At 43.9% G+C, this 25,533-nt stretch overlaps 1 protein-coding gene across 1 annotated transcript in view; it reads right to left on the bottom strand.

The window, feature by feature from the left end:
- Positions 1-294: 294 nt before the first annotated feature.
- Positions 295-25,533, bottom strand: part of LOC114304581 (glutathione reductase, cytosolic-like) — a 46,387-nt gene continuing 21,148 nt past the window's right edge. Inside the window, exons 7-8 of the mRNA XM_082889398.1 lie at positions 21,884-21,937; positions 295-378 (exon numbers count right to left, since the gene is read on the bottom strand). Of these exons, the coding sequence (XP_082745524.1) occupies positions 295-378; positions 21,884-21,937 (138 nt within the window). The remainder of the gene's footprint in view (positions 379-21,883; positions 21,938-25,533) is intronic.

Genomic DNA, 25,533 nt, shown 5'->3' with positions numbered 1-25,533 from the left:
AGATCTTTCACTAAAGATTTTGGATCTGGAAAGCGTTCCTGATACAAATCACAATAGTTCATTTTCCATGTCAATAATGGCAGGAGGGTCTACGGGATAGCTAACCATTTTCTAATCAATAATGTCAATAGTTCACGTTGATGTTTTTCATGAAAGTATCAAATCTTTTATTGCAGAGACCCATCTCAAATTCTTGTCTCCAATTTCCTATTTTCAGTTTAATATGAAACAAATTACCTGTCTAAGAATGCCTCTTACAACTTATAGTTGAATTTTTCTATAAGCAATTCATATTTAAAGATTTTTCGGTTTAGCAATACGCCTCGTTGTTGTGCGCATAGTGACAAATTCCTCTGCAGCAGAAGGGTGTATTCCCACCTGTCACCCAAAAAAAGAAAGAAAATCACCTTTAATAATAGCTATCAATGAAAGTTGAAACAATCAGAAGGTTAATGAAGCAACAATCCACATAGGGTTAACAGTAAATGATCCCCGCAAAACATTCTTACAAGAATCTCCCACAGCTTAACAAACATAATTTCAGATGCCAGATTAAAAAACATGAGGGTAGCACGGGAACATTGGTCAGAATGAGTCATGTCGTTGTAGACGCACCCGAACGTCCCGGGAGAAATCTCGTTTTGTTCAATGGGCTCACTACAGTTTGGACTCAAATGTCACGGTTCTAAATCTAATCCCGCAAAGTGTAATGTGAGACCGATAAATCCCCAAAGAATCCAAATCCGGCAAATCGTTTTGAAAAATAGATTTTTAGAAAGAAGTGCCAAACATGGACTGCTTTGCCAGATACAGAGTCGCCACCTAAATATTTTGTTTTGGGGGAGTTTAGGAAACCCTGACTCGTGCCTAAGGCCACGTGTCCGTCATCACCAAAGATGCCTCGGCTCGGGAACTTGGGTACGATTGGGAAAGGTCATTTCATGAGCACCCCTGCTCGCCCGATTGAAGATCGGCCACTACTAAGCATGATATCTAATTTTTGAAAACACATGTGCTCTTATCCCGGTTTATTAGCCTAGAATTACTATGTGATGCACACAGCATACAAGTATAGACTAGATTACCTAAGTTGGAACAAAGCATCGCATATCCGTTTGTTTTGAAAATGGATTGAAGTTTGCTACTCGCAAGTAGGCTGAAACACGGGTTTCGACGAATTATTTCAATTCAAGCAACCCAACCTTCACCCACAGACATTCAGGCAGTTATATCACATAAGCAGTTAGCCTCATGGTAAGCATGCTATCATGAAAGTCACTCACACACATGCAAGGATGCAAAAGCACAAACACTTACCGAGTACTCCGAGCCAAAGAAAGAAGCTAATTAGAAAACATGTATGAATCCTAACTATGCTGAGATGGCTAATGCAACACATGCAAAATGCAACTTGAATGGGCTCGGCCAAGCTAAGAATGGCATGTGGAATGCGACAACTCGATACACATATTCAAGTTGGAATTGAAATACTTATGCAGTTAGCATGAAGCGCCGCACCCGGTACATGCGATACAGATGAATGATGCAAACACGCGAGCATAAGTATGCTAATTGAAACATGGCCTAAACTAACCATCAAAAGCTAGTCAATAAAAGGGGAAAAGACGTGGGGTTAGAAGACATTTACACACGCACGCACACTTATTACAACATCGCCCTCTCGATGGAGGGTCCGAAAGAATAATACAAACCAAATAAATAATTAACTACTCTAGCTAATTAATTATTACAGACCCTTAATTAATTAACAAACTAATTACAAAATAAACTAAGTATGAAATTCAAAAGGCCGCCGCAGCTCCGCCCCAAAATGATTGGATGATGCATGTTCGATTTGTCTTGCTCGAAAACCCGTTGCCATGCCTCTGTTGCCTCTGTTTGCACTATTCTGCACCTTTGATAATTAGGAAAATCCTAAGTTTGCTTCTGAACCACTCCCTGGACACTTTGGATGCCACCGGCCGAGAGAAAACACCACCGGCCATGGAAATATGGTCATCGACCAAAAGTGGGACCACCGGCTGGGTATTGATAGTCGACCGGCACTGAAAGTTGCCGACCGGCCATTTCTTCCCACAGATCACTGGTTTTCCTCCAACAGAGGACAGACAGTGCATGGCATGGAATTTTCAAGCCAAATGTTTGTATGACCATCCTCCCTATCATGTTATGAACTCAAAGGAGTATGGTTCTCGACCCTCAGGCCACCAATCATGCATTTCGATACATGATGGCCAAAGAGGTCAAGTGTGCAAATCAATATGAATGAATGCAACAAAACTAATGAATGCTACACCCTCTATCATGTTGGATCAAAAGTGTCGGCAATCGAGGATTAAGGTACGTTTTGTCACTCCAAGTACGATCGTCCCTCATTCCTCATGTTTGGTTTGACACCCCAAACCAAACATAATGCAATGTATGTATGCCATATATAATGCAAAGCATGTAATCAATGCAATGCGACATGGGAATGTAAGGTAATGTAACATGAGTATGTCAAATACAATGTGATGCAAGTTAACATGCAATCATCATGGCAATGCAACAAGTATGCAATACTACAATACAACCTAGGCATGGGAATACACAAAATCATAGGCATGCAACAATGATACCAACCATAAGGATGCGACAGCATGCAATGTGGGAAGCTTACAACAATACATAAATGCATGATCCATGGACTTACACTAAGGATGGATAGGCCTCAGCCATGTCCAAAACAATGGCCAAACTGCCAAAGAATGATGGGCAAAACACACCCAAAAATGCACAAGTGAAGGTCCAATACTTAGGCATGAAAAGAGTCCACTCTCAAACACATTAAGAAGAGACAAACATGGACAAATCACAAGCATGAAAAGTTCTGAAAATGCATAAAGGATGATGCCAAATCAACCGAGCCATGCAAGTAAAGCATGCAACAAAGCCCAAAACTCAAGACTAACAAAGGGGTTCAAACCATGGCCATATCAACCAAGCCCCAAAGAGCCAAGATGACTTAATATAGTCCCAGGGCACAAAATAAGGCTAAAACATGCAAGGGATGGGGCCAAAACATGCTAGGAAATGGGTGCAAAAACGAGGGACATTCAAAGCCACAAAGAGGGCACTCTATTACAACTACCTTGACACATGGCACGGATTATTCAAAGAAAAACAGAGCTATAATATGCCAAAAGGAGTCCCAAAGCCCACTAATATGGCAGTCCAAGGACTTAAACAAAGAGGCATGCATAATGACCTATTTTAAGGCATAAAAGAACAACTCTTCAAAGCTTTGAAAGGATGGTGAATGCAAGCATACAAGCATGGAACATGGACTGAAATAGCATGATAAATTATTCCAAATCACTGAAATGACCCAAGTAAAGCATGCTCATGATTCATACGCTCAAAGCTAACAAGCTAGGATACATGGTGGCTATACAAAACATGGCAAACAAGACTAAATAAACACCAAACAGAGCTTAAACATGTCACAACATGGCTAAAAGCTTCATGAAGTCAAGCCAAAACATGCAAGCATGATGGTCTAAATGCATGGTACATGTTGTGACAATAGAGGAGATTACAAAGCAAGTGCATGATGCATACAATTGACTATCAAACCAACATGAAACAGAGGTCTAACATGATAAACTAACACCAAATACCCTCTGAAATGGAACCAAATAAGGCTATGCAAACATGCTACCTTTATGAGCCCTAAATGTAAGCAAATGAGTCACAAGGGGAGAGGGGTGTCCCTCCTCTATACAAGACCTCAAAACCACTTCTCTACCACTAAAAATCCTTTGGAGAAAGCCAAAACAAAAGGGTTACAAAGCCCAAAGAGGAAGGCACAAAAAGAGACCAAACATGGCCTAAGAGGGGGTGGACGGCCCCCAACACAAAAGTGACCTTAATGAAACATCTTAAGTATCAAAATACAGAACTTTTATCAGTTATACACTAAGCTCGAAACAATATGCAAATAGGTCTAAAATCTTAAGCAAAAATGGGGAATAAAAAGGTAAGTTCTCACCCTTGAAGAACACTTCAAGAACACCAACCTTAGCACTTCCTTTTGATCAAAAACCAACTCAAAACTTTGAAATCAACCCTTTAAAACCACAGCAACCAAGTTATAGTGTAACACTAGGTGTCTTAGTGCAACACTAAGAACAAAAACCCCTTTAGAACCCTAATACACACACAACTATATAGAGAGGGAGATATAGAGAGATATAGATATATATGTTATATATCAGAGTTGTTCAACCCTTGGAAAGGGAGGGGAGGCCCTCCTTTTATAGGAATCCAATTCCTAAGCTTCTTGGAGAAGCTAACATAAGGGAGCAAATCCCTTCATACACGTGTATGGAGGGGGTGTATCGTGGATGCCAACTGTGATAACTGGCATAAAATATCTGCCAAAAGCAGATGGAAAGGGGTCGGTTGGCAAATATGGCCGATTGACCAACAAAAATGGCCGGCCGACCAAAAACATTGCCGACCGACCAAAATATTTGGCCGGTAGCAAGAAAAGAGGGCCGGTGGCCTCAAGACATGGCCAGTGAGGTGTGGGGATAGCCAACAAGCCATTCCCTGCCCACAGAAGCAAAAACACAAGTGTTTGGTATACAACCAAGCACAAAACAAACAAGTCGAGAGGTCTTGAGGCAAGGCGTGTGACCGAAGCCTCCGAGAACTCAAAACGAACACGAACGTGGATGATCATCGAGTGTTCAGACGATGACATCTAAGTCTTGAGGACGGTCAAAAATGGGGTGTCTACAGTTGCCCCTCTTTGACATAACTCGAAAGTCATAACAATGACGGGAATGAATGTCAAAGCCTAGAGACGACCCATTTTTGACATGGCCGAAGACTTAGACAAGCATGCAAGATAGCAAGATATGTGCCCGTTGGCAGGGGCAAGATGCAAAGAACATGCACAAAGCCGAACATAACTTATGATCATGCAAAGAAAGCTGTAACGAAGCAAATACATACAATAAATGGAACAGTTTTAAGCAAGCCAAAAACCAAACTACATTACAATGTAGAAAGGATGTAAGAAAATTATGTAATTCTCGCTACGTTTGACACGGAGAATACAATACCTGTGCGGTTTGTCTGGTCGTGCCAGCTTCAAATGAACCGTACATACAATATCGTGCCTGAAAAAGAAAGAAAACTTAACAGGTACAATGTTGTTAGAAACATGCACAGCAACGCAAGTGAAAAGTGCGTGACAACGCGAGTGAGAGGGTGCATGACAATGCAACCTAAGGATGACGCATGACAATGCGGAAGGGAGTATGACAATACAAGGAGGGCATGCGTGACAACGCAAGCTGAGTAGGGCGTATGACAATGCGATTTGAAAATAGGCATAGCAATGCTAGAAAGGCACAAACACATGTAAGTAAAGCATGCGCGGAAACACATGCAATGTGTAAAGCAGGAAAGAACACATGTAAGTAAAGCATGCGCGCTAACGCAAGCAATGTGTGTAGCAAGGATGAACACATGTAAGTAAAGCAAGCGCGCTAACGCAAGCAATGTGTAACCTCCTAAAAAATGCATATGCATGAACATGTAAGTAAAGCACATGCGGAAACGCATGCAATGTGTAAAGCAAAGAATAAAATGTACACATGTAAGTAAAGCACATACGACAACATGCACAATGTGTGAGGTAAGGAATAAAATGTACACATGTAAGTAAAGCATGCGCGCTAACGCAAGCAATGTATATAGCAGGAAAGAACACATGTAAGTAAAGCATACGTGAAAACCCATGCAATGTGTGTAATAAGTGATAAAGGGGAGAAAGGTGCATAAACACATGTGAGTAAAGCATATGCGAAAACGCATGCAATGTGTGTAGCAATGCGAGAAGGGTGCATAAACACATGTAAGTAAAGCACACGCGAACGCATGCAATGTGTGTAACAATGCGAGAAGGGGTGCATAAACACATGTAAGTAAAGCATACGAGAAAACACATGCAATGTGTGTAACAATGCGAGAAGGGTGCATAAACACATGTAAGTAAAGCATACGCGAAAACGCATGCAATGTGTGTAACAATGCGAGAAGGGGTGCATAAACACATGTAAGTAAAGCATACGTGAAAACGCATGCAATGTGTGTAACAATGCGAGAACTGAGAAAGGTACATATTCAGCTGAAGCATGGTAAAGGCATGTTATTCATGATGTTGAGATGCAACTTCAAAACAAGACGAGGCATCGTTCAACGTAAGACGCATAACGAGCGAGCTTTATTAAAAATGAAGCCACGTAATACAACATGATTAAAGCGATTTGTGGAATTCGCAAGATACCAAAAGGATACTCGAAAGGATACTCCTCGCACGCACCGAGCATCGCTCATGGAAGACACGACTCGAGGTCAACACGAAGGTCTATTAAGGTTAAAAACAAAAGTGCGCTTTCTTGCACTGTCTTGAGTAATGAAGGTGCCAAACCACATGATTGACCCGAACAAAGGGCGTGGGAGGTGCATCGACCACAAGGGGAGGCCACTGGTATTAATCCAAACACTCTGCTGCCCTATCTCCCTTTTCACTTTATTCTTCCTTTTTTATAGGTAGTTTAAATACATTGCACTGCCTCAGGCAAGTTTTACTTTCTCAAAACTATGTACTTTTTGCAAAAGACATGATGGAAATGAAGCAGCTATTTCGTTCAAAAAGTGTTGCATCGCATTACATAACAATGTAAATGAGATTTGAACCTTTGTTTGAAAAGTAAGCACTTGCCTAATAATAATCAGGTAGTGAACCGAGTAAGGACAAAACAACTCAATAATCAAAACAAAGAGCTCGATAAGCTAACTAACTGTAAATACAGCTCGATAAGCAAAGCAAAGACTTAAGGAATGTAAAATACAACTCGATAAGCAAGTGTGCAACAACTCGATAAACAAGACGAAGTAACGGGTGCTAGTTCGCAAAAACATCATCAGAAGGCATTGGAAGTGGTGCCAATCACCAGTTTTTCAGGATGCTTAACATTCATTCAGCTTAGAGAAAAATTAGAGGCCATCAGCCAAAAGGAGACATCACCGGCCGAAACTAATGGGAATCGGCCAAAATGGATGGTCGGTCGGCCAAAAATGGTAAGGATCTTCAGAATGTTGACATCTGTCTTCCACTCAAAGCCTTATCCTCTACAAAAGCCTCAGCCTCGTAGTTTTCCTCATTTCAACACTGATTTACACCAAATGGAGGAGTTTCTTACCCAAAATCTCACAACTTGGATTGCCAACTTGGATGGCTCGGAAAAGCTGAATTTCCGGGGCTTTGGCGTAAATGCCCTATTTACGCTGAGTCGCACTCTGCTGCACTTTCCATTTCTCCATGCCGCGGCAAGGTTTTGGAATCCTGTAACACATGTGTTTAGCTTTGACAAGCAAGAGGCGTGTCCTACCTTTGAAGATTTCCAAGTTTTGATGGAATCCGAGGGCAACAAAGAAATCTTGCCCCAACTTCGCCTCAGCCACGCCCAAGCCTTAGGGCGAATGTGTGGGCTCACTATGCATGACGCTCGATCTTTGATTTGTGACGGAATGCTGGATATTCCGAGTTTGATTTGTCGGTTTTCCGATGCCGATGACCGCGGTGACCTTCATTGGCAAGGCTTTCGGCGACATGCCCTTTGTTTGTGCATGCTATCTCATTTCTTGCTCGCCTCAGGCTCCGGAGGATCTAGTGTCCGGTTGATCGAGGTGGCCCAAGGCTTAAGGGAGGGCAAAAGCTGCATTGCCATGTCATTGGCTGAGACATTGATGGGCTTGGATGCTTTTCATCGCCAAGAGACGACCAGATTTGCGGGGAGTCCACTACTGCTGCAGGTAAGGTTTCCTACCCTATCTCACATATATATTGCTCACATCACTCGGCCCCCAAGCTTAGCTTTTCTCACAAATCCCTTTTCTCACTTTTCTCTCATCGTACATCTCTCTATTCTTTAATCTCTCATTTTTCATCCCTCCCCAGGTGTGGTTGATGGATAAGTTGCAGGTTGTGGACTCTTGCCTAACATACTCAGCTCGCGGCTACTTCTTCTGACGTCATCTAGTCGATGCCTTGGATAAGGGATGGTGGTTCAATTGGATGTGCAATTTATCCGCAGACCGCAATGCTTGGCGCCGTCCTTGGCTCAATCTAACGGCAATGAGCTATAGCATGTCCCGGCAGCCTGGGATTCAGTTGATCGGCCTGACACTCTGTGTGTTCTACTTTCTTTTCTGGTTCCAGCGCCAGTTTGGCCATGATCAGATTTGCCCGACAAAGGGGATAGAGTACCACGCTGCATTTCTGTTCCGAGGCGCGCAGCTTGCTCGGTATGCCACAGCATGGAGGACTAGAGGGCTCCTGGCCCCCGCTCCCACTTTCAGTTGTACTTTGTCTGATGAGTGCATAGACTGGCTTAATGAAGAGGCACAGATTGGGCCCAGCTTGGCATCAGAAGCTTTGACCAGCTGTGGGAGGGGACACAGGAACACCTGACTATGCCCCATATTTATTTGCTTTAATCAGAACTTTCAAGTTTTCTTTATGAATGTAATGAAAAAAATAACTTCAATTTGTATTCAAGAGCAAGAGAACTCTATACTGAAATCAATAAAATTGGAGGTTGTGGGTACTGAAAATTTTCCGTTTTGGTCCAAAAATGGTCTAAGTCGTAAAAAGACTAATTTGAGCAAAATCAAATTTTATTAAAACTTTTCAAAACCATTTTTGATATGGATCAGAACTGGACACGCCTGAGATCTGTCACTGAGATGCACAACCCCGGATCCCAGCAACTGGAAAGTTGCCCCTAGTCTGAATAGCACTGCACCGGAGATCACAACCGAGCTTCTGAATGCTGAATAGACAAAGATGACCGAGATGATCAAATGGACAAAGTTGATCGGGGAAAAGTTTATGGTTGGACTTCAGGATGAAGTTGCCTACGTATCCCAAAGATGGGAAGCAAGCCTTATTCGACTTAGGTTCACTCATGTATTAACCCTCACCTTTTACGCTCTAACTTTTGCCAAGGCCGCCCTTTGCGGGTTTTCAACCTTGCGAGCTCAATTTTTATAATTTCAAATTTTTCTATGCTCTAACTTTTGCCTAGGTCACCCTTTCGGGTTTTCGGCCTAGCGAGCCTCTCAGGGGTAATATTTCTTCAACTTGTCCATGTTGATTGGTTGTGAGAACTCTAGACCATCTAGGTCCATCAGAACGATAGCTCCACCTGACCAAATAGACTTAATGATGTAGGGACTAGTCCAATTGGGTCTGAACTTGCCCCTAGGGTCATGGATGGGGGCTCGGTTGTCCTTGAGCACCAAATCTCCTTCCTTCAAATTCCTGGAATTAACTTTTTTGTTGAAAGCCGTGGCAATTCGTCGTTGATAACCTTGAACATGGTATAGCGCTTTCAGCCTTCTTTCATCAAAGAGCATGAGTTCCTCAAATCTGCTCTGCTGCCAATCTGCCTCAGCTATCTGACACTCAGCTAGCACTCGCAAAGACGGAACTTCAATTTCGATAGGTAGAACGGCTTCTATCCCATAAACCAATGAATACGGAGTTGCTCCAGTAGAAGTCATAATTGAAGTCCGGTAGCCCCACAGAGCAAATGGCAGCTTATATGGCCAGTCCTAGTAGGTTTCCATCATCTTCTGTAAAATATGCTTGATATTCTTGTTGGCAGCCTCGACTGCTTCATTGGTCTACGGCCGATAGGTGGATGACTTGCCACATTGTATTTTTCCAACAAATCAATCACTTCCTTCTTGAAGTGGGAATCATTATCTGAGATAATTTCGTTCGGGACCCCATAGCGACAGATGATGTTGTTCTTGATAAACTTCGTGACATGTGAAGCCTTCAACACTGCACAAGATTGGGCCTCAACCCACTTTGTGAAATAGTCTATTGCGACCAGAATGAATTCATGCCCATTAGCCCTCTTCGGAGTGACAGCCCTGATCACATCGATTCCCCAAACTGAAAATGGCCATGGCGAAGTCATATTGTACAGCTTCGACGGCAGGACGTTCATGCGGTTTTGCATGGATCTGACATTTGTGGCATTGCCGAACAAAGCCGATACAATCCTCCTCCATGGTGGACCAGTAGTAACCCTGTCTGAGGATTTTCCAAGCTAGCATCATCCCGTTCACATGTGCTCCGCACTCTCCTCCATGGATGGCCTCCATTAAGCGCTTCGATTCTTCGGCATCAACGCACAACTTATGCATTCCTAGATGACCTCTCTTGTACAATTTACCCCCACAGATGATGAACTGAACGACCATTCTTCTAATTGCCCTTTTATCCTTGGCATTTGCCCCTGGTGGATACGCCTTTTTTTCCAAGAAGTTCCATACATCGTAGTACCAGGGGTTCTCATCTTGAACCTCATCTATAGCAGCAATCGACTCGTAGGTCGGCGCAAATTTTTGGTCAATGATGATCGGACGAATTCGGACTCCAAAAGGGATGTCTATTATGGAAGATAGAGTTGCTAGTGAATCTGCAAACCTGTTGTTTTCTCTTAGTAGATGAGCAAAGTTTAGTTTCTCAAACCGAGGAATTAACAAGTCCAAGGTCAGGTGATACATTATCATCTTTTCTTCTTTGACTTTCCAATCTCCCTTAGCTTAGGATACAACAAGGTTCGAGTCCCCAATGACGTCCAACCGTTTTGCCCCTAGTTCCAGGGCTGCTTCTAAACTAGCGATGCATGCTTCATATTCTTCTTCGTTGTTCGAGACTTTGAACCGGAGTTTGAAGGCTAGAGGGATACGGGAATTGTCGGGTGCTATCAGCAACACCCCTATCCCATACCCGTATTGGTTTGACGCTCCGTCAAAGTACATCGTCCAAGTTTCATCTTCGATATGTAAAATGGCCTCATCTAGGAATAAGTACTCAACTGCTTCACCTCCTTCCACTGGATGATCGGCTAAGAACTCCGCTATTGCTCTTCCCTTGACTGACTTGCGTGTCACATATTTCAGATTGAATTTAGAAAGCAAAAGCAACCAACGAGCTAGCCTACCCGTAAGTGCCGGTTTCTCGAAAAGATATTTGATGGGATCTAATCTTGAAACCAACATTACAGAGTGAGCTAACAGGTAGTGCCGCAGCTTCCTGGTAGCCCATACCAAGGCTAAGCAAGCCTTTTCCAACGGTGTGTAGCGGGTTTCATACTCCAGCATCTTCTTGCTCAGATAGTAGATAGCCCTCTCTACCTTGTCCTCAGATTCTTGTGCGAGCATGCAGCCCATTGTAGTCTTAGTTACTAAAAGATACAAAATCAAAGGTTTCCCCGGCTCGGGCGGTGACAACACGAGTGGTTTCTGTAAGTATTCCTTGATCTGTTCAAAAGCAGTTTGGCATCGGCCATCTCATTGGAACTTTTTTCCTTTCTTCAGGAGACCAAAAAGTGGTTCACAAGTCAAGGTTAATTTTGAGACAAACCGTCTTATGAATTGCACTTTACCCAGAAAGCCTCGCACCTCCTTTTCAGTCCTTTGTGGTGGCATTTCTAAGATGGCCTTGACTTTGGAAGGGTCGACTTCGATACCTCTCTGGGTAATCAGAAGCCCCAACATTTTCCCTGCTGTAACACCGAACATACACTTCTGAGGATTCAGCCGCAACCGAAATTCTCTGAACCTTTGAAAGACCTTTTGCAAGGCGGTGTAGTGGCCCTCTCTTTCTTTGGACTTGACAATTATGTCATCCACATACACCTCAACCTCTTTGTGGATCATGTCGTGTAATATTGTGGTCGCGGCCCGTTGATATGTAGCTCCAGCATTCTTCAACCCAAATGGCATCACCCTGTAACAGTAAGTCCCCCACGGGGTGGTGAAAGCAATCTTCTCCCGGTCTTCGGGTGCCATCACTATCTGATTATAGCCTGAGAATCCATCCATGAGTGAAAGCAAAGCATGCCTCGCTATGAAGTCCACTAACTCATCAATATGCGGCAAGGGAAAGTCGTCCTTCGGACTGGCTCTGTTCAAATCCCTGAAATCCACGCATACCCAGATCCTGCCATCCTTCTTCGGCACCGGAACGATGTTGGCCAACCAAGTTGGGTATTCAGATACCAGCAGGAACCCTGCGTCAATGTGCTTGGTGACCTCTTCTTTAATCTTGAGAGCCCAGTCCGGGCGGATCCTTCTGAGTTTCTGTTTAACGGGTCGAGCCTCTGGGTCAAGAGGGATCCGGTGCTGTACAATCTCAGGATCGATTCCAGGCATGTCTTCGTAGGACCACGTGAAAACATCTTTGAAATCTTTTAATAAAACGACTAAACGCTCGCGTTCCTCCGAAGACAACGTGGACCCAATCTGGACCAGCCACGGGTCCTCCTCAGTACCAACATTAACAGCAGTGATTTCATCAACTAAAGGTTTAACAAATCTTTCCTGCTCTTGATCAATTAAGCGTTGCAAAACTGGAGGAATTTCTTCCTCGTCGTTTTCATCAAAAATTTGAAAGTCCTGATTAATACAATAAATCAAGGGCACAGAAAAGTACTCAGAAACCACATCCATTCCATTCTCATTAAGCATTTCCAAATCGTCCGATTCCTCTGTTACAACAGACTTAAAATAGAAAGAAAAAGACAACTTGGACAGGACTGTGGTATCCGGGTTATCACTCCCAGGATTACCGGACTCAGACTCAGACGAGCTGGAACCTGATTCCGACTCCAAAGATTCGGTGGAATCAAATTCCGGCTCACTACCTGACGCGGTGCTGCTTGATAAAAATCCCTCATCGTACTGCCAGATAAGAGAGGGTGCGATGAATGCATCCAAAATGTTTGTAGGTGGGCTCGTAGCCATCCCATTCCTGATCATGGACACCGAGAAGTTATCCCCCAAGCACTTCTATACCATCGAAGGATCTGAAAGTAGACAAGCTAGTGCTACCCCCATTTCAAATTCGGTGCTCTCGGAATCCACTTTCTCATTCTGCTCAACCTCAGCTGATGGGCCTGTTTGCTCCTCGGCAACATCATCCCCTGATAACTGCAGGTTGAAGAAGATCTCAAATCCCGGCAGACGCCTCTTTTCGGCATTCAGCCATGGCTCTAGGAAGCCACAAAATGGAAAATCCTCCCCCTCCCAGACGAAGTATCCGTTTAAGTTACCCTAGATGGGTCGGTGCATTAACTCAAAAGGCTTCCCTGCCTGCTTTGCTCTGGCTCTCCCAGCCATCTCCTTTCCTTTTCTTGCCCAGTCATCCTTGGTGGGCAGATAACCCAAATGAAAGGTATGTGGGTTGTGCGGCACTTCGGCCAATGCTGTGATGCCCTTCCGGCCACTTCTTCCTAGTCCCATTGCAGGGATGTGCTGGAGTTTGTTCATGAGGTAAACTGATTGAGCGCTGACATACACCCCCTCCTCAACAGCCAAGATGTTTTGCACGACTCAAGCCTCAGCCAGAGTGAACCCTAATAAGAACACATCCTCTGTGCCGTGCTTGATTTCCAAGACTGGTGTAGACACCTCCGGCGGCGGATGGATTGATGAATTTCCAAAAACTATAGCTACCCCCTTCCCGTGGGGGTATTTAAATATCTGGTGCAAGGTGGAAGGGACTGCCTTTACCTGGTGCAGCCATGGGCGCCCCAAAAGTAGGTTAAAGGTTGCGGAAACGTCCAAGACATGAAAGTCAATCTCGTGCTGTCCTAGACCAACCTGGGTCTGAATTTTTGCAGTCCCCATCACCTCTCTGCTTGTGTTATCATACACCCTTATCACCTGAGCTGTTGGCACAAAGTCTGCGGGCTTCAACCCGATTGCATATGTCGTCCTTGACGGACACATGTTAATAGCGGATCCTGTGTCGACAAGAACCACCGGTATCCATTTGCTTCTACATTCCACAGAGATGTAGAGCGGTTTGTTGTGATTCACGCCTTCAGGCGGCAGTTCCTTGCCGAAAAAGGTCAACATCGGGGAAGCCCCTCCCGGAAAATCCAATCCCACTAGCTGTTCAGGCGTGGTGTCTATTGAGAGCTTGGCCTTGTCCATTGCCGATAAGACAGCTTGTCTATGCACACGTGAAGCCATAAGCAGTCCCCAGATAGAGATGTCTGCTTGTATCTTTTTCAGCTGTTTCAGCACGGCCTCATCTTCAAGTAGCTTCTCTTTCTGCTTCTCCGCCTCCATGTCCTTTCCAGACGCCTCTGGTTGATCTAGGTGCGGGGGCTTGAAATACCACCCACTCCTAGTCATACGGTCAACTTTACCAATGTACTAGGTATCATCCGGCTGGTTACTCCCCCAATCCTTATCTATGTGGGCAAGACATAGATCATCGTCCTCCCACCACATTCCATCGGCAACTGACAGACACCTGTCCAGCTTCGTTGTAACTATCCCTGTACTCGCAGTATTTTCCGTCTAGGTGCTCGCAGCACACTCTATCTTTGCGTACACAGCAGGTCCAATCCTCACAGGGGCCTTGGCTTTTTTGGCTCTTTCAGAGTCCTCGATTCCTTATGGTTCTAACTGTGTCAATGCAGCCTGCTGTTCAAAACTTCCTATATTCAAAATGCCCAAATCTTGAGCGAAATTCTTGGCACCGGCGCTCTCCGGCGATGTATTCTGGTCACTGACCTTTCCGCCCACAATTGATGTACTTGCCCCCGGCGGGCCCTTTTCCAGCTGAGAGTCTTCGACAATATCGGGTTGGTCATCAAGCCACCTTGTGACCTCTGCCGACTCCTCAAAATTGAACCAGTTGACCATCATGTCCCCCAGATCTTGTTTGTTGAAAATCTGGAGGTCAGTAATGTCCCCTTCCAGAATTGCTAAGTCTCTTATCCTCTGGTCGAGTCCATCTCCCTGTAGTACACAAATTTCTGCCCTTACCGACAATTCCACATTTGGCATAATCTGATCTGCTGACGCGATGTAGCCACTTGGGTTGTACACCTCCTCAGCAAAACTTCTCATTTCCTCAGTCCCTAAATCCACTGTACCACCTTCCTCCGAAATCATCCCTATTCTGTCTTCGACAGCCACCACCATTGGCGCGGGTTGGGTTCGGGAGATGTCCAACATGCACAAGTCAGTGCTGTCAGGAAGGAACACCTCTAGATTGGGTAGGTGAGATGGGGTGATATATATGCTGGGGTCGTATGACATAACCCCAGTCTGGATAAAGTTGATGCGTTTGGGAGGTGGAGCTTGGTTGTGTGGTGGGAGAGGGTTGGTCGTGACATTGGGTTTCTCTGGAGGCACAATCACCCTGTTGTCGATGAGATCCGGGATCTCGTGACGCAATCTACAGCATTGGTCTGTGTCATGACCATGCTGTTGGTGATACGCGCAGTACTTTGCCGGGTTATGGGAGGGGGGAAGTTTTTTTGGCAATGGCCGCAGCTCTAGGGGCTTCAATTGCCCTTTTTTGATTAAAACCCCCAAAGCTTTGGACAGGGGCATATATAGTGGGGTGAAGGCTCTTTGGCTCTTGGGTGCGTATCTGGCTGGTTGCGAGCTACTACCGGATACGCCAGAGAATGGTGTAGCCGCAAGGGTTCTTGGGGGAGTGGTGGTGACCATTCATACTTCTAAAGCTCTGGCAGTTGCGGCATTGCTTGTGCCTGTATTGGTGTTACGGTTGAAGGTTCTCCTGGGTTGCTCTCTGTCTTGGTCAATCAGATCCTGTTTCATAGCATCCTCAATTTGTACCTCCATCTCATGTAAATCTGAAAAGGTGGGGAAGGGGAGCACAATCATTTTCTGCATAAGCTTGGGCTGGAGATTGCACACAATCATCCGAATATGATCTTTGTTAGTGGGCCTAGTGGTCATCATTGAGGCCTTGGCCCTCCATCGGGTTACGAAGTCAGAAAAACTCTCCTTAGGCTCTTGCCTAGTCGTCTCAAGATCACGGGTTGTGATCTCGATCTGTGTATTATAGGAGTACTGAGTGAGAAAAACCTCGGCCATCTCATCCCAATTCCTCTTAACATCGTCTTCCAATTTTGCGCACCAGATGGCCGCCACACCCGACAGGGTCCGGTCAAATAAAGAAAGCTTTTGTAGTCTGGTGAGGCCCATCGGCCTTAATATGTTTGAAAATAGCCGTAAGTGCACCATGGGATCCCCGGACCCGTCAAAGCGGTCAATATATGGCATCTTAAATCTGTCCGGCAGCGTCACGGCCGCGTCGGTGTACCCATCTTCGATATCTGGAATGGTCTTGACACCCTGAGATTTCTTGAATAGCTTTTCAAGCTTGCTCACTTTTAATGTCGTGGGGTCCACCTCGAATTCGAAGGGGGAATCTGGTTGATTGATAGGAGTGGGTGCCTTGGATAGTTGAGGTAGAATCGGGGGTGGAGTCGGCCCCGTTGGGATGTCTGTATCCTCTTGGGCATTCTGGACATTCGCCGTGTCCTCAGGTATTGGGACTCTTAGTGGGGAAGGAGCCTGGTGTGAAGTAGATGCTCCGGTTTGCTGTTGCTGTCGAGTAATTAGCTCTGCCTGTTGGGCCATGACAACGGCCTGCTGTTTGGCAAATTCTGCTTAACGAAAAGTGTCCTCCTACATTGCTTTCATGCTCTCCTGGAGCTGACGCACCATTTCTTCCATTCCTACCATACTGCCCTGTTCTGACTGAACTGCCGGTATATCTGCCTCGGTAGTGGACTGGGAAATCTCAACCCGACTATTCAAAGAGCACTGATCTGGCAATCTCGGTACCGATACACTGCGTTTTCTCGATCTCCGCCTGACAACCGGGGGTAAGGAATAGAACACTGGTTGTCCGTCTACGAGATCCTCAGATCGATGGAGTCGATGACCTCTAGTCCAAAGTGCTTGGGGAATATCTGCTTGGTTGGAAGCAATTGTGCTAAACTACCTAGGAAAAAGATAAATAAAGCAATAATGAGGAAACAAACAACCAGAAAACGGACAGCATAACGACTTAAATAAACACAACACACAGTTGGGTATAACAAGCAGTTCATAAGCTGAATACACTGTTCTCAAACACTAATCAGTGTTCCTAAATTACTGTCCCCAAATCTGAATCTGATACCCGCAGATAATTGATTCCCAAAATACCAATACTGGTGCCCTCAGGCCTGATACCGAAACTTGTAAACTCGTACGTGCATTCCTGTAGAGACACACTCTAAAAGCACATAGCAAACAAGTGAGAGCCAAAACACCCCTATGTTAGGATAGGGTTTTCCCTGTCCTATTTTGTTAGGAGCTAGGGTTTCACTATGCACACAGTGGTTTCAAACAACCTATAATCGGGTAAGCAACCTGTCCTAGCTTGGAATGGTCACTATGGATTCCGAACATGCACTTGGTCGAATGGTCAAAAATGGGGGCCTCGGTAAAAACTGGGGTTTGTGTTCCCATCGTGGCAGAGGCCGTAACCGTTCAGCCTTGTGGCAATCTTCTCAAAGGGAGCCTTCGGCAAACCGTTCAGGAATAGCAGATGGCAAACACAGTATCCTAGGTGCACCAATGCAAATGCAATGCAAAGAAACACATAAATGTAATCAAAACAAGATATCATGAGTTTGAGTCAAGTTCTCTAAGTCCCCAGCAGAGTCGCCAGAAAACTGTAGACGCGCCCGAACATCCTGGGAGAAATTCTGTTTTGTTCATTGGGCTCACTACAGTTCGGACTCAAATTGTCACGGTTCTGAATCTAATCCCGCAAAGTGCATTGTGAGACCGATAAATCCCCAAAGAGTCCAAATTCGGCAAATCATTTTGAAAAACAGATTTTTAGAAAGAACTGCCAAACATGGATTGCTTTGCCAGACACAGAGTCGCCACCTAAATATTTTGTTTTAGGGGAATTTAGGAAACCCTGACTCGTGCCTAAGGCCACGTGTCCGTCATCACCAAAGTTGCCTCGGCTCGGGAACTTGGGTACGATTGGGGTAGGTCATTTCATGAGCACCCCCGCTCGCCCGATCGAAGATCGGCCACTACTAAGCATGATATCTAGTTTTTGAAAACACATGTGCTCTTATCCCGGTTTATTAGCCTAGAATTACTATGTGATGCGCACAACATACAAGTATAGCCTAGATTGCCTAAGTTGGAACAAAGCATCGCATATCCGTTTGTTTCGAAAATGGATTGAAGTTTGCTACTTGCAAGTAGGCTGAAACACGGGTTTCGACGAATTATTCCAATTCAAGCAACCCAACCTTCACCCACAGGCATTCAGGCAGTTATATCACATAAGTAGTTAGCCCATGGTAAGCATGCTATCATGGCAGTCACTCACACACATGCAAGGATGCTAAAGCATAAACACTTACCGAGTACTTCGAGCCAAAGAAAGAAACTAATTAGAAAACATGCATGAATCCTAACTATGCTGAGATGGCTAATGCAACGCATGCAAAATGCAACTAGAATAGGCTCGGCCAAGCTAAGAATGGCATGTGGAATGCGACAACTCGATACACGTATTCAAGTTGGAATTGAAATACTTATGCAGTTAGTATGATGCGCCGAGCCTGGTGCATGCGATACAGATAAATGATGCAAACACGCGAGCATAAGTATGCTAATTGAAACATGCCGTAAACTAACCATCAAAAGCTAGTAACTAAAAGGGGGAAAGACGTGAGGTTGGAAGACATTCACACACGCACGCACACTTATTACAACATCGCCCTCTCGACGGAGGGTCCGAAAGAATAATACAAACCAAATAAATAATTAACTACTCTAGCTAATTAATTATTACAGACCCTTAATTAATTGACAAACTCATTACAAAATAAACTAAGAATGAAATTCAAAAGGTCGTCCCAGCTCCGCCCCAAAATGATTGGATGATGCATGCTCGATTCGTCTTGCTCGAAAACCCGTTACCATGCCTCTGTTGCCTCTGTTTGCACTGTTCTGCACCTTTGATAATTAGGAAAATCCTAAGTTTGCTTTTGAACCACTCCCTGGACACTTTGGGATGCCACCGGCCGAGAGAAAACACCACCGGCCATAGAAATATGGTCATCGACCAAAAGTAGGATCACCGGCTGTGTATTGATAGTCGGCCGGCACTGAAAGTTGCCGACCGGCCATTTCTTCTTACAAAACACTGGTTTTGCTCCAACAGAGGACAGACAGTGCATGGCATGGAATTTTCAAGCCAAATGTATGTACGACCATCCTCCCTATCATACTATGAACTCAAGGGAGTATGGTTCTCGACCCTCAGGACACCAATCACGCATTGCGATGCATGATGGCCAAAGAGGTCAAGTGTGCAAATCAATATGAATGAATGCAACAAAACTAATGAATGCTACACACTCTATCATGTTGGATCAAGAGTGTCGGCGACCGAGGATTCAGGTACGTTTCGTCACTCCAAGTACGAACGTCCCTCATTCCTCATGTTTGGTTTGACACCCCAAACCAAACATAATGCAATGTATGTATGCCATATATAATGCAAAGCATGTAATCAATGCAATGCAACATGGGAATGTAAGGCAATGTGACATGAGTATGTCAAATACAATGTGATGCAACTTAACATGCAATCATCCTGGCAAAGCAACAACTATGCAATACTACAATGCAACCTAGGCATGGGAATACACAAAATCATAGGCATGCAACAATGATACCAACCATAAGGATGCGACAACATGCAATGTGGTAAGCCTACAACAATACATAAATGTATGATCCATGGACTCACACTAAGGATGGATAGGCCTCAGCCATGTCCAAAACAGTGGCCAAAGTGCCAAAGAATTATGAGCAGAACACACCCAAACATGCACAAGTGAAGGTCCAATACTTAGGCATGAAAAGAGTCCACTCTCAAGCACATTAAGAAGAGACAAATATGGACAAATCACAAGCATGACAAGCTCTGAAAATGCGTAAAGGATGATGCCAAATCAACCGAGCCATGCAAGTAAAGCATGAAACAAAGCCCAAAACTCAAGACTAACAAAGGGGTTCAAACCATGGACATATCAACCAAGCCCCAAAGAGCCAAGATGACTAAAAACAGTCCCAGGGCAGGCCAAAATAAGGCTAAAACATGCCAGGGATGGGGCCAAAACATGCTAGGAAATGGGTGCAAAAATGAGGGACATTCAAAGCCATAAAGAGGGCACTCCACTACAACTACCTTGACCACACATGGCATGGATTATTCAAAGAAAAACAGAGCTATAATATGCCAAAAGGAGTCCCAAAACCCACTGATATGGCAGTCCAAGGACTTAAACAAAGAGGCATGCACAATGACCTATTTTAAGGCATAAAAGAACAACTCTTCAAAGCTCTGAAAGGATGGTGAATGCAATCATACAAGCATGGAACATGAACTAAAATAGCATGATAAATGATTCCAAATCACTGAAATGACCCAAGTAAAGCATGCTCATGATTCATACGCTCAAAGCTAACAAGCTAAAATACATGGTGGCTAGACAAAACATGGCAAACATGACTAAATAAACACCAAACAGAGCTTAAACATGTCACAACATGGCTAAAAGCTTCATGAAGTGAAGCCAAAACATGCAAGCATCATGGTCTAAATGCATGGTCACATGTTGTGACAATAGAGGGGATTACAAAGCAAGTACATGATGCATATAATAGGCCCTCTGAAATGGAACCAAATAAGGCTATGCAAACATGCTACCTTTATGAGCCCTAAATGCAAGCAAATGAGTCACAAGGGGAGAGGGGTGTTCCTCCCCTATACAAGACCTCAAAATCGCTTCTCTACCACTAAAAATCCTCTGGATTTTAGTGGTGAGAAGGCCAAAACAAAAGGGTTACAAAGCCCAAAGAGAAAGGCACAAAAAGAGACCAAACATGGCCTAAGAGGGGGTGGACGACCCCCAACACAAAAGTGACCTTAATGAAACATCTTAAGCATGAAAATACAAAACTTTTATTAGTTATACACTAAGCTCGAAACAATATGCAAATAGGTCTAAAACCTCAAGCAAAAATGGGGAATAAAAAGGTAAGTTCTCGCCCTTGAAGAACACTTCAAGAACACCAACCTCAGCACTTCCTTTTGATCAAAAACCAACTCAAAACTCTGAAATCAACCCCTTAAAACCTCAGCAACCAAGTTATAGTGTAACACTAGCTGTCTTAGTGCAAAACTAAGAACAAAAACCCCTTTAGAACCCTAATACACACATAACTATATAGAGAGGGAGATATAGAGAGATATAGATATATATGTTATATATCAGAGTTGTTCAAACCTTGGAAAGCGAGGGGAGGCCCTCCTTTTATAGGAATCCAATTCCTAAGCTTCTTGGAGAAGCTAACATAAGGGAGCAAATCCCTCCATACACGTGTATGGAGGGGGTGTTTCGTGGATGCCAACTTTGACAGCTGGCATAAAATATCTGCCAAAAGTAGATAGAAAGGGGTCGGCTGAAAAATATGGCCGATTGACCAACAAAAATGGCCGGCCGACCAAAAACATTGCCGACCGACCAAAATATTTGGCCGGTAGCAAGAAAAGAGGGCCGGTGGCCTCAAGCCGAGGCCGGTGAGGTGTGGGGATGGCCAGCAAGCCATTCCCTGCCCTCAGAAGCAAAAACACAAGTGTTTGGTATACAACAAAGCACAAAACAAACAAGTCGAGAGGTTTTGAGGCAAGGCACGCGACCGAAGCCTCTGAGAACTCAAGACGAACATGAACATGGATGATCATCGAGTGTTCAAATGATGACGTTCAAGTCTTGAGGATGGTCAAAAATGGGGTGTCTACAATCGTCAGATTTCAGTTAGTAGTGTAAGTCTTGAAGGGTGAAGACCAACTTACCGTGCTATCAAATTGTACCTTACTTGCTCCACACTTGAGTGCAACTGCAATGCCCTGTAAAGGATAATTCAGACAATATCAGAAGCTCTGCATATATAGACATCAATCAACATATATAATTAAGCAGCACTCAGGCTCAGACAATCCCCATTGTAGCACATAAAATATCAAAGAAACCAATTTCATTTGGTTCTAGATATTACTAGTGAACAGAACGGGTGGCAATTAAAAAGCAAACTTTTTAATGCTTGTTAACGGATGCTATTCACTTCAAGAGGACTGAAGCAAAGGAATCCACTTTCCCTTTGTTATTTTTATTTTTGGCAATGGAGGCTGTAGTGTGATGTTGTCGCAGATTCTAGACAAAGGTATCATGGTGGAACTTTAATGGATTTCATTTTGTAGTGCTCAAGCTCCAATACCATGATCCATTCAGGATCGCAACAAAATATGAATTAACCAGTTCCAAGTGAATGAAGAATTCAAACCTATACGTAGCTGTTGACGTCCCCGAACATCTCGGGAGGGAAATCCCACTTTGTTCATTTGGGGCTCACTACAGTTCCAGACTCAAATGTCACGGTCCTGTATCTAATCTCGCAGAGTGCAATGCAAGACTGATGAATCATCAAAGAGTCCAAATCGGGCAAATCGTTTTTGAAAACAGATTTTTTTGAAAGAAGTGCCAAACATGGACTGCTTTGCCAGATACAGAGTCGCCAACTAAATATTTTATTTTCGGGAATTTAGGAAACCCTGACTCGCTTGCCTAAGGAGAACTTGGGTACGATTAGGGAAGGTCACTTCGTGAGCACCCCCGCTCGCCCGATCAAAGATCGGCCTCTACTAACCATGATATCGAGTTTTGAAAACATTATGCATTCTTATTCCAGTTATTAGCCTAGATTTACTACGTGATGCACACAGTATACAAGTATAGACTGGATTGCCTGAACTGGAACAAAACATCTCATGTTTGTTTATTTTGAAAATGGTTTGATGGTGCTACCCGCAAGTAGGCTAAGACGTGGATTTGCCACCCTCGGGTGGGCTTAGAAAACGTGATGGTTTGCCACTCTCAAGTGGGCTTAAAACTCACAGTCAATGCATTATTCCAATTCAGATAATCCAACCTTCACCCACAGGCATTCAGGTAGGCATATCACGTAAGCACATAGCCTCATGGTAAGCATGCTATCATGGCAGTCACTCACACACATACAAGGATGCTAAAGCATAAACACTTACCGAGTACTCCGAGCCAAAACAAAAACTAGTTAGTAATCAATGCATGATCTTAGTTCATGTTAAAATGGCTAATGCAACACATGCAAAATGCAACTACAATAGGCTCGGCTATCCTAAGAATGGCATGTGAGATACTACAGCTAACACGTATTTAACTTGGAATTGAAATACAATACAGTTAGTATGATGTGCCGAGCCCGGTGCATGCAAAACAAATGAATGAATGCAATCATACGAGCATAAATATGCTAATTGAAACATGCCCTAATCTAATCATCATAAGCTGGTAAATAAAAGGGAGAAAGACGTGGGGTTGGAAGACATACATCACACGCACACACACTTATTACAATTGTGTCCTCGCTCGGAGGGTCCAAATAAATAATACAGTCCGAATAAACAATTAACTACTCTAGCTAATTAAATATTACAAAACTCTAATTAATTAACAAATTAACTAGGAAAGCAAAATAAACTAGTGTGCAAATCCATGGATCGCCTCAGCTCTGTTCCGAATGATGAAAAATGCATGCATGCTCGTGTTGCCTCGTCGGAAAATTCCTCGCGATGCCCCGATTTGCCTCTGTTTGCAATTAATCCCGGAATGCTGTGTAAAGCTCTAGAAGACTGCTGATTTCTGGTTTGCTGCAATAGAGAGCAAGAAAGGGGCATGGCAAAATATTTTCACATATGTATGCACACCTCGATCCTCGTGCCACAAATCACGCATCTCGATGCATGGTGGCCGAGGAGTCGAATTGCACGACTCGATGTGAAATGAATGCACATGAAAACACAACAAGACCTAAACTCCATCATGGGTAATCTGGAGTGTCGGCGATCGGGAATTGAGACACGGTTCGTCACTTTGAGTACGAAACATCCCTCCTTTCCCGTGTTTGGGCTAACGCCTATCCCAAACACAATGCAATGAGATGGCATACACAATGCGACTAACATGCAACCCTAACTGCAATGCAACCTAATCATGCTGGCATGCGAGGGATGATATTCACACATGCAACCTAGCATATGCAATGCTATGGACTAAAATGGCATACACAATGCACATGAGCTATATGGTATACACAATGCACACATACGAAGATGGACATACACAAAGGCATAATCAAAGCATACACAATGCAATGGTCAAACATGCAACAACATGAACCAAATGGCATACAGAATGCAAGGTGGACTTAAACCAATATGAGTGGACCTCAGCCACACTCAAATAAGTGGCCATGTGATGAAAATGAGACAACCGAAATACATGCAAACGTGCACGGATGCAAAGAATCGACCCTAAGGCACAACATGTAACTCTAACAAAGCATGGAAAGGGATGACATATGGCATATAATGACACAAATTCCAGCTCTGAAATAGCATATAAGATGGTCCTGAAACATGCAAACGACTCACACAATGCATGCTAGATGGCCCGGATACCGAAACTAGTGAAGTGCGTTACACTAGAGGTACACCAAGCAATGCACAAATGGAAAAATCACCCCCAAATAGACCCTAGGTAGGTCCAAGATAGTGGGAAAATGGCCTAAAATGATGGCTCAAAGTGCAAAGAAATGGAGCTCCTTCAATGGTCAGTAAATGAGGCATACAAGCTCGACTCTCAAACGCATTTAAAGAGTACAAAACATGGGAATATGGCATTCACATAAGCTCTGAAATATGATGTATAATGGCCCCAAAATAAGAAAACATCTCAGTATATGCATGCAGTGAACCTCAAAACTCAAAGCTAAGCATGAACATTGAACTACAAGCATGCAAAACAAGAATCATTCGACCATGAGACCCAAAAACAGAGCTAAGGCAGTCCAAAATATGCAAAAAATCAGTTTAAGGTATGGCCAAAAAGTGCTACAATCAGGGGTCAACAAAGCATACAAAGAAAGCTAGTGAACCATGAGTTGTACAACAACTATATGAAGCATATGAGAGCTCACCGAACCAGCGAAAAAAAGAAGTATGCCATGCCAAAATATGCCCCAAAACCCACTGAAACTCAGTCAATGCATGCAAGAATGATAGGCTCCTTTGGAAGGCCATGCAAGGGGTTATTCTACACATGTATGATGGACACAAAAAATGGCAAAGCCACCTCTGGAAAGAGGTTATGAGGGTCCAAAAACCCACCAAAAAGGCCCTGAAATTAGTCTAGGAAGCATGCAAGTGAAAGCTCCTTTGAAAAGCCTTGAATAAGATTGTTTTACACATGCATAATAGACACTTTATATGGAAAAATGGGCTCTGGACAGAGCCTTTGCAGACCTTAAAACTCACCAAATAGGGCCTAAAATATGGCTTTGAAACATGCAAGTAGAAGCCCCTTTGAAAAGCCAACAAAGCTAGTAAACAAATCAAGGGGTGAGAGG

Source organism: Camellia sinensis, chromosome 9 (assembly GCF_055761805.1).
Source record: "Camellia sinensis isolate YWXY chromosome 9, ASM5576180v1, whole genome shotgun sequence".
Taxonomy (NCBI): Eukaryota; Viridiplantae; Streptophyta; class Magnoliopsida; order Ericales; family Theaceae; genus Camellia; species Camellia sinensis.
The sequence above is the reverse complement of the archived record's forward strand: the minus strand, read 5'-3'. Positions and strand labels throughout refer to the sequence as shown.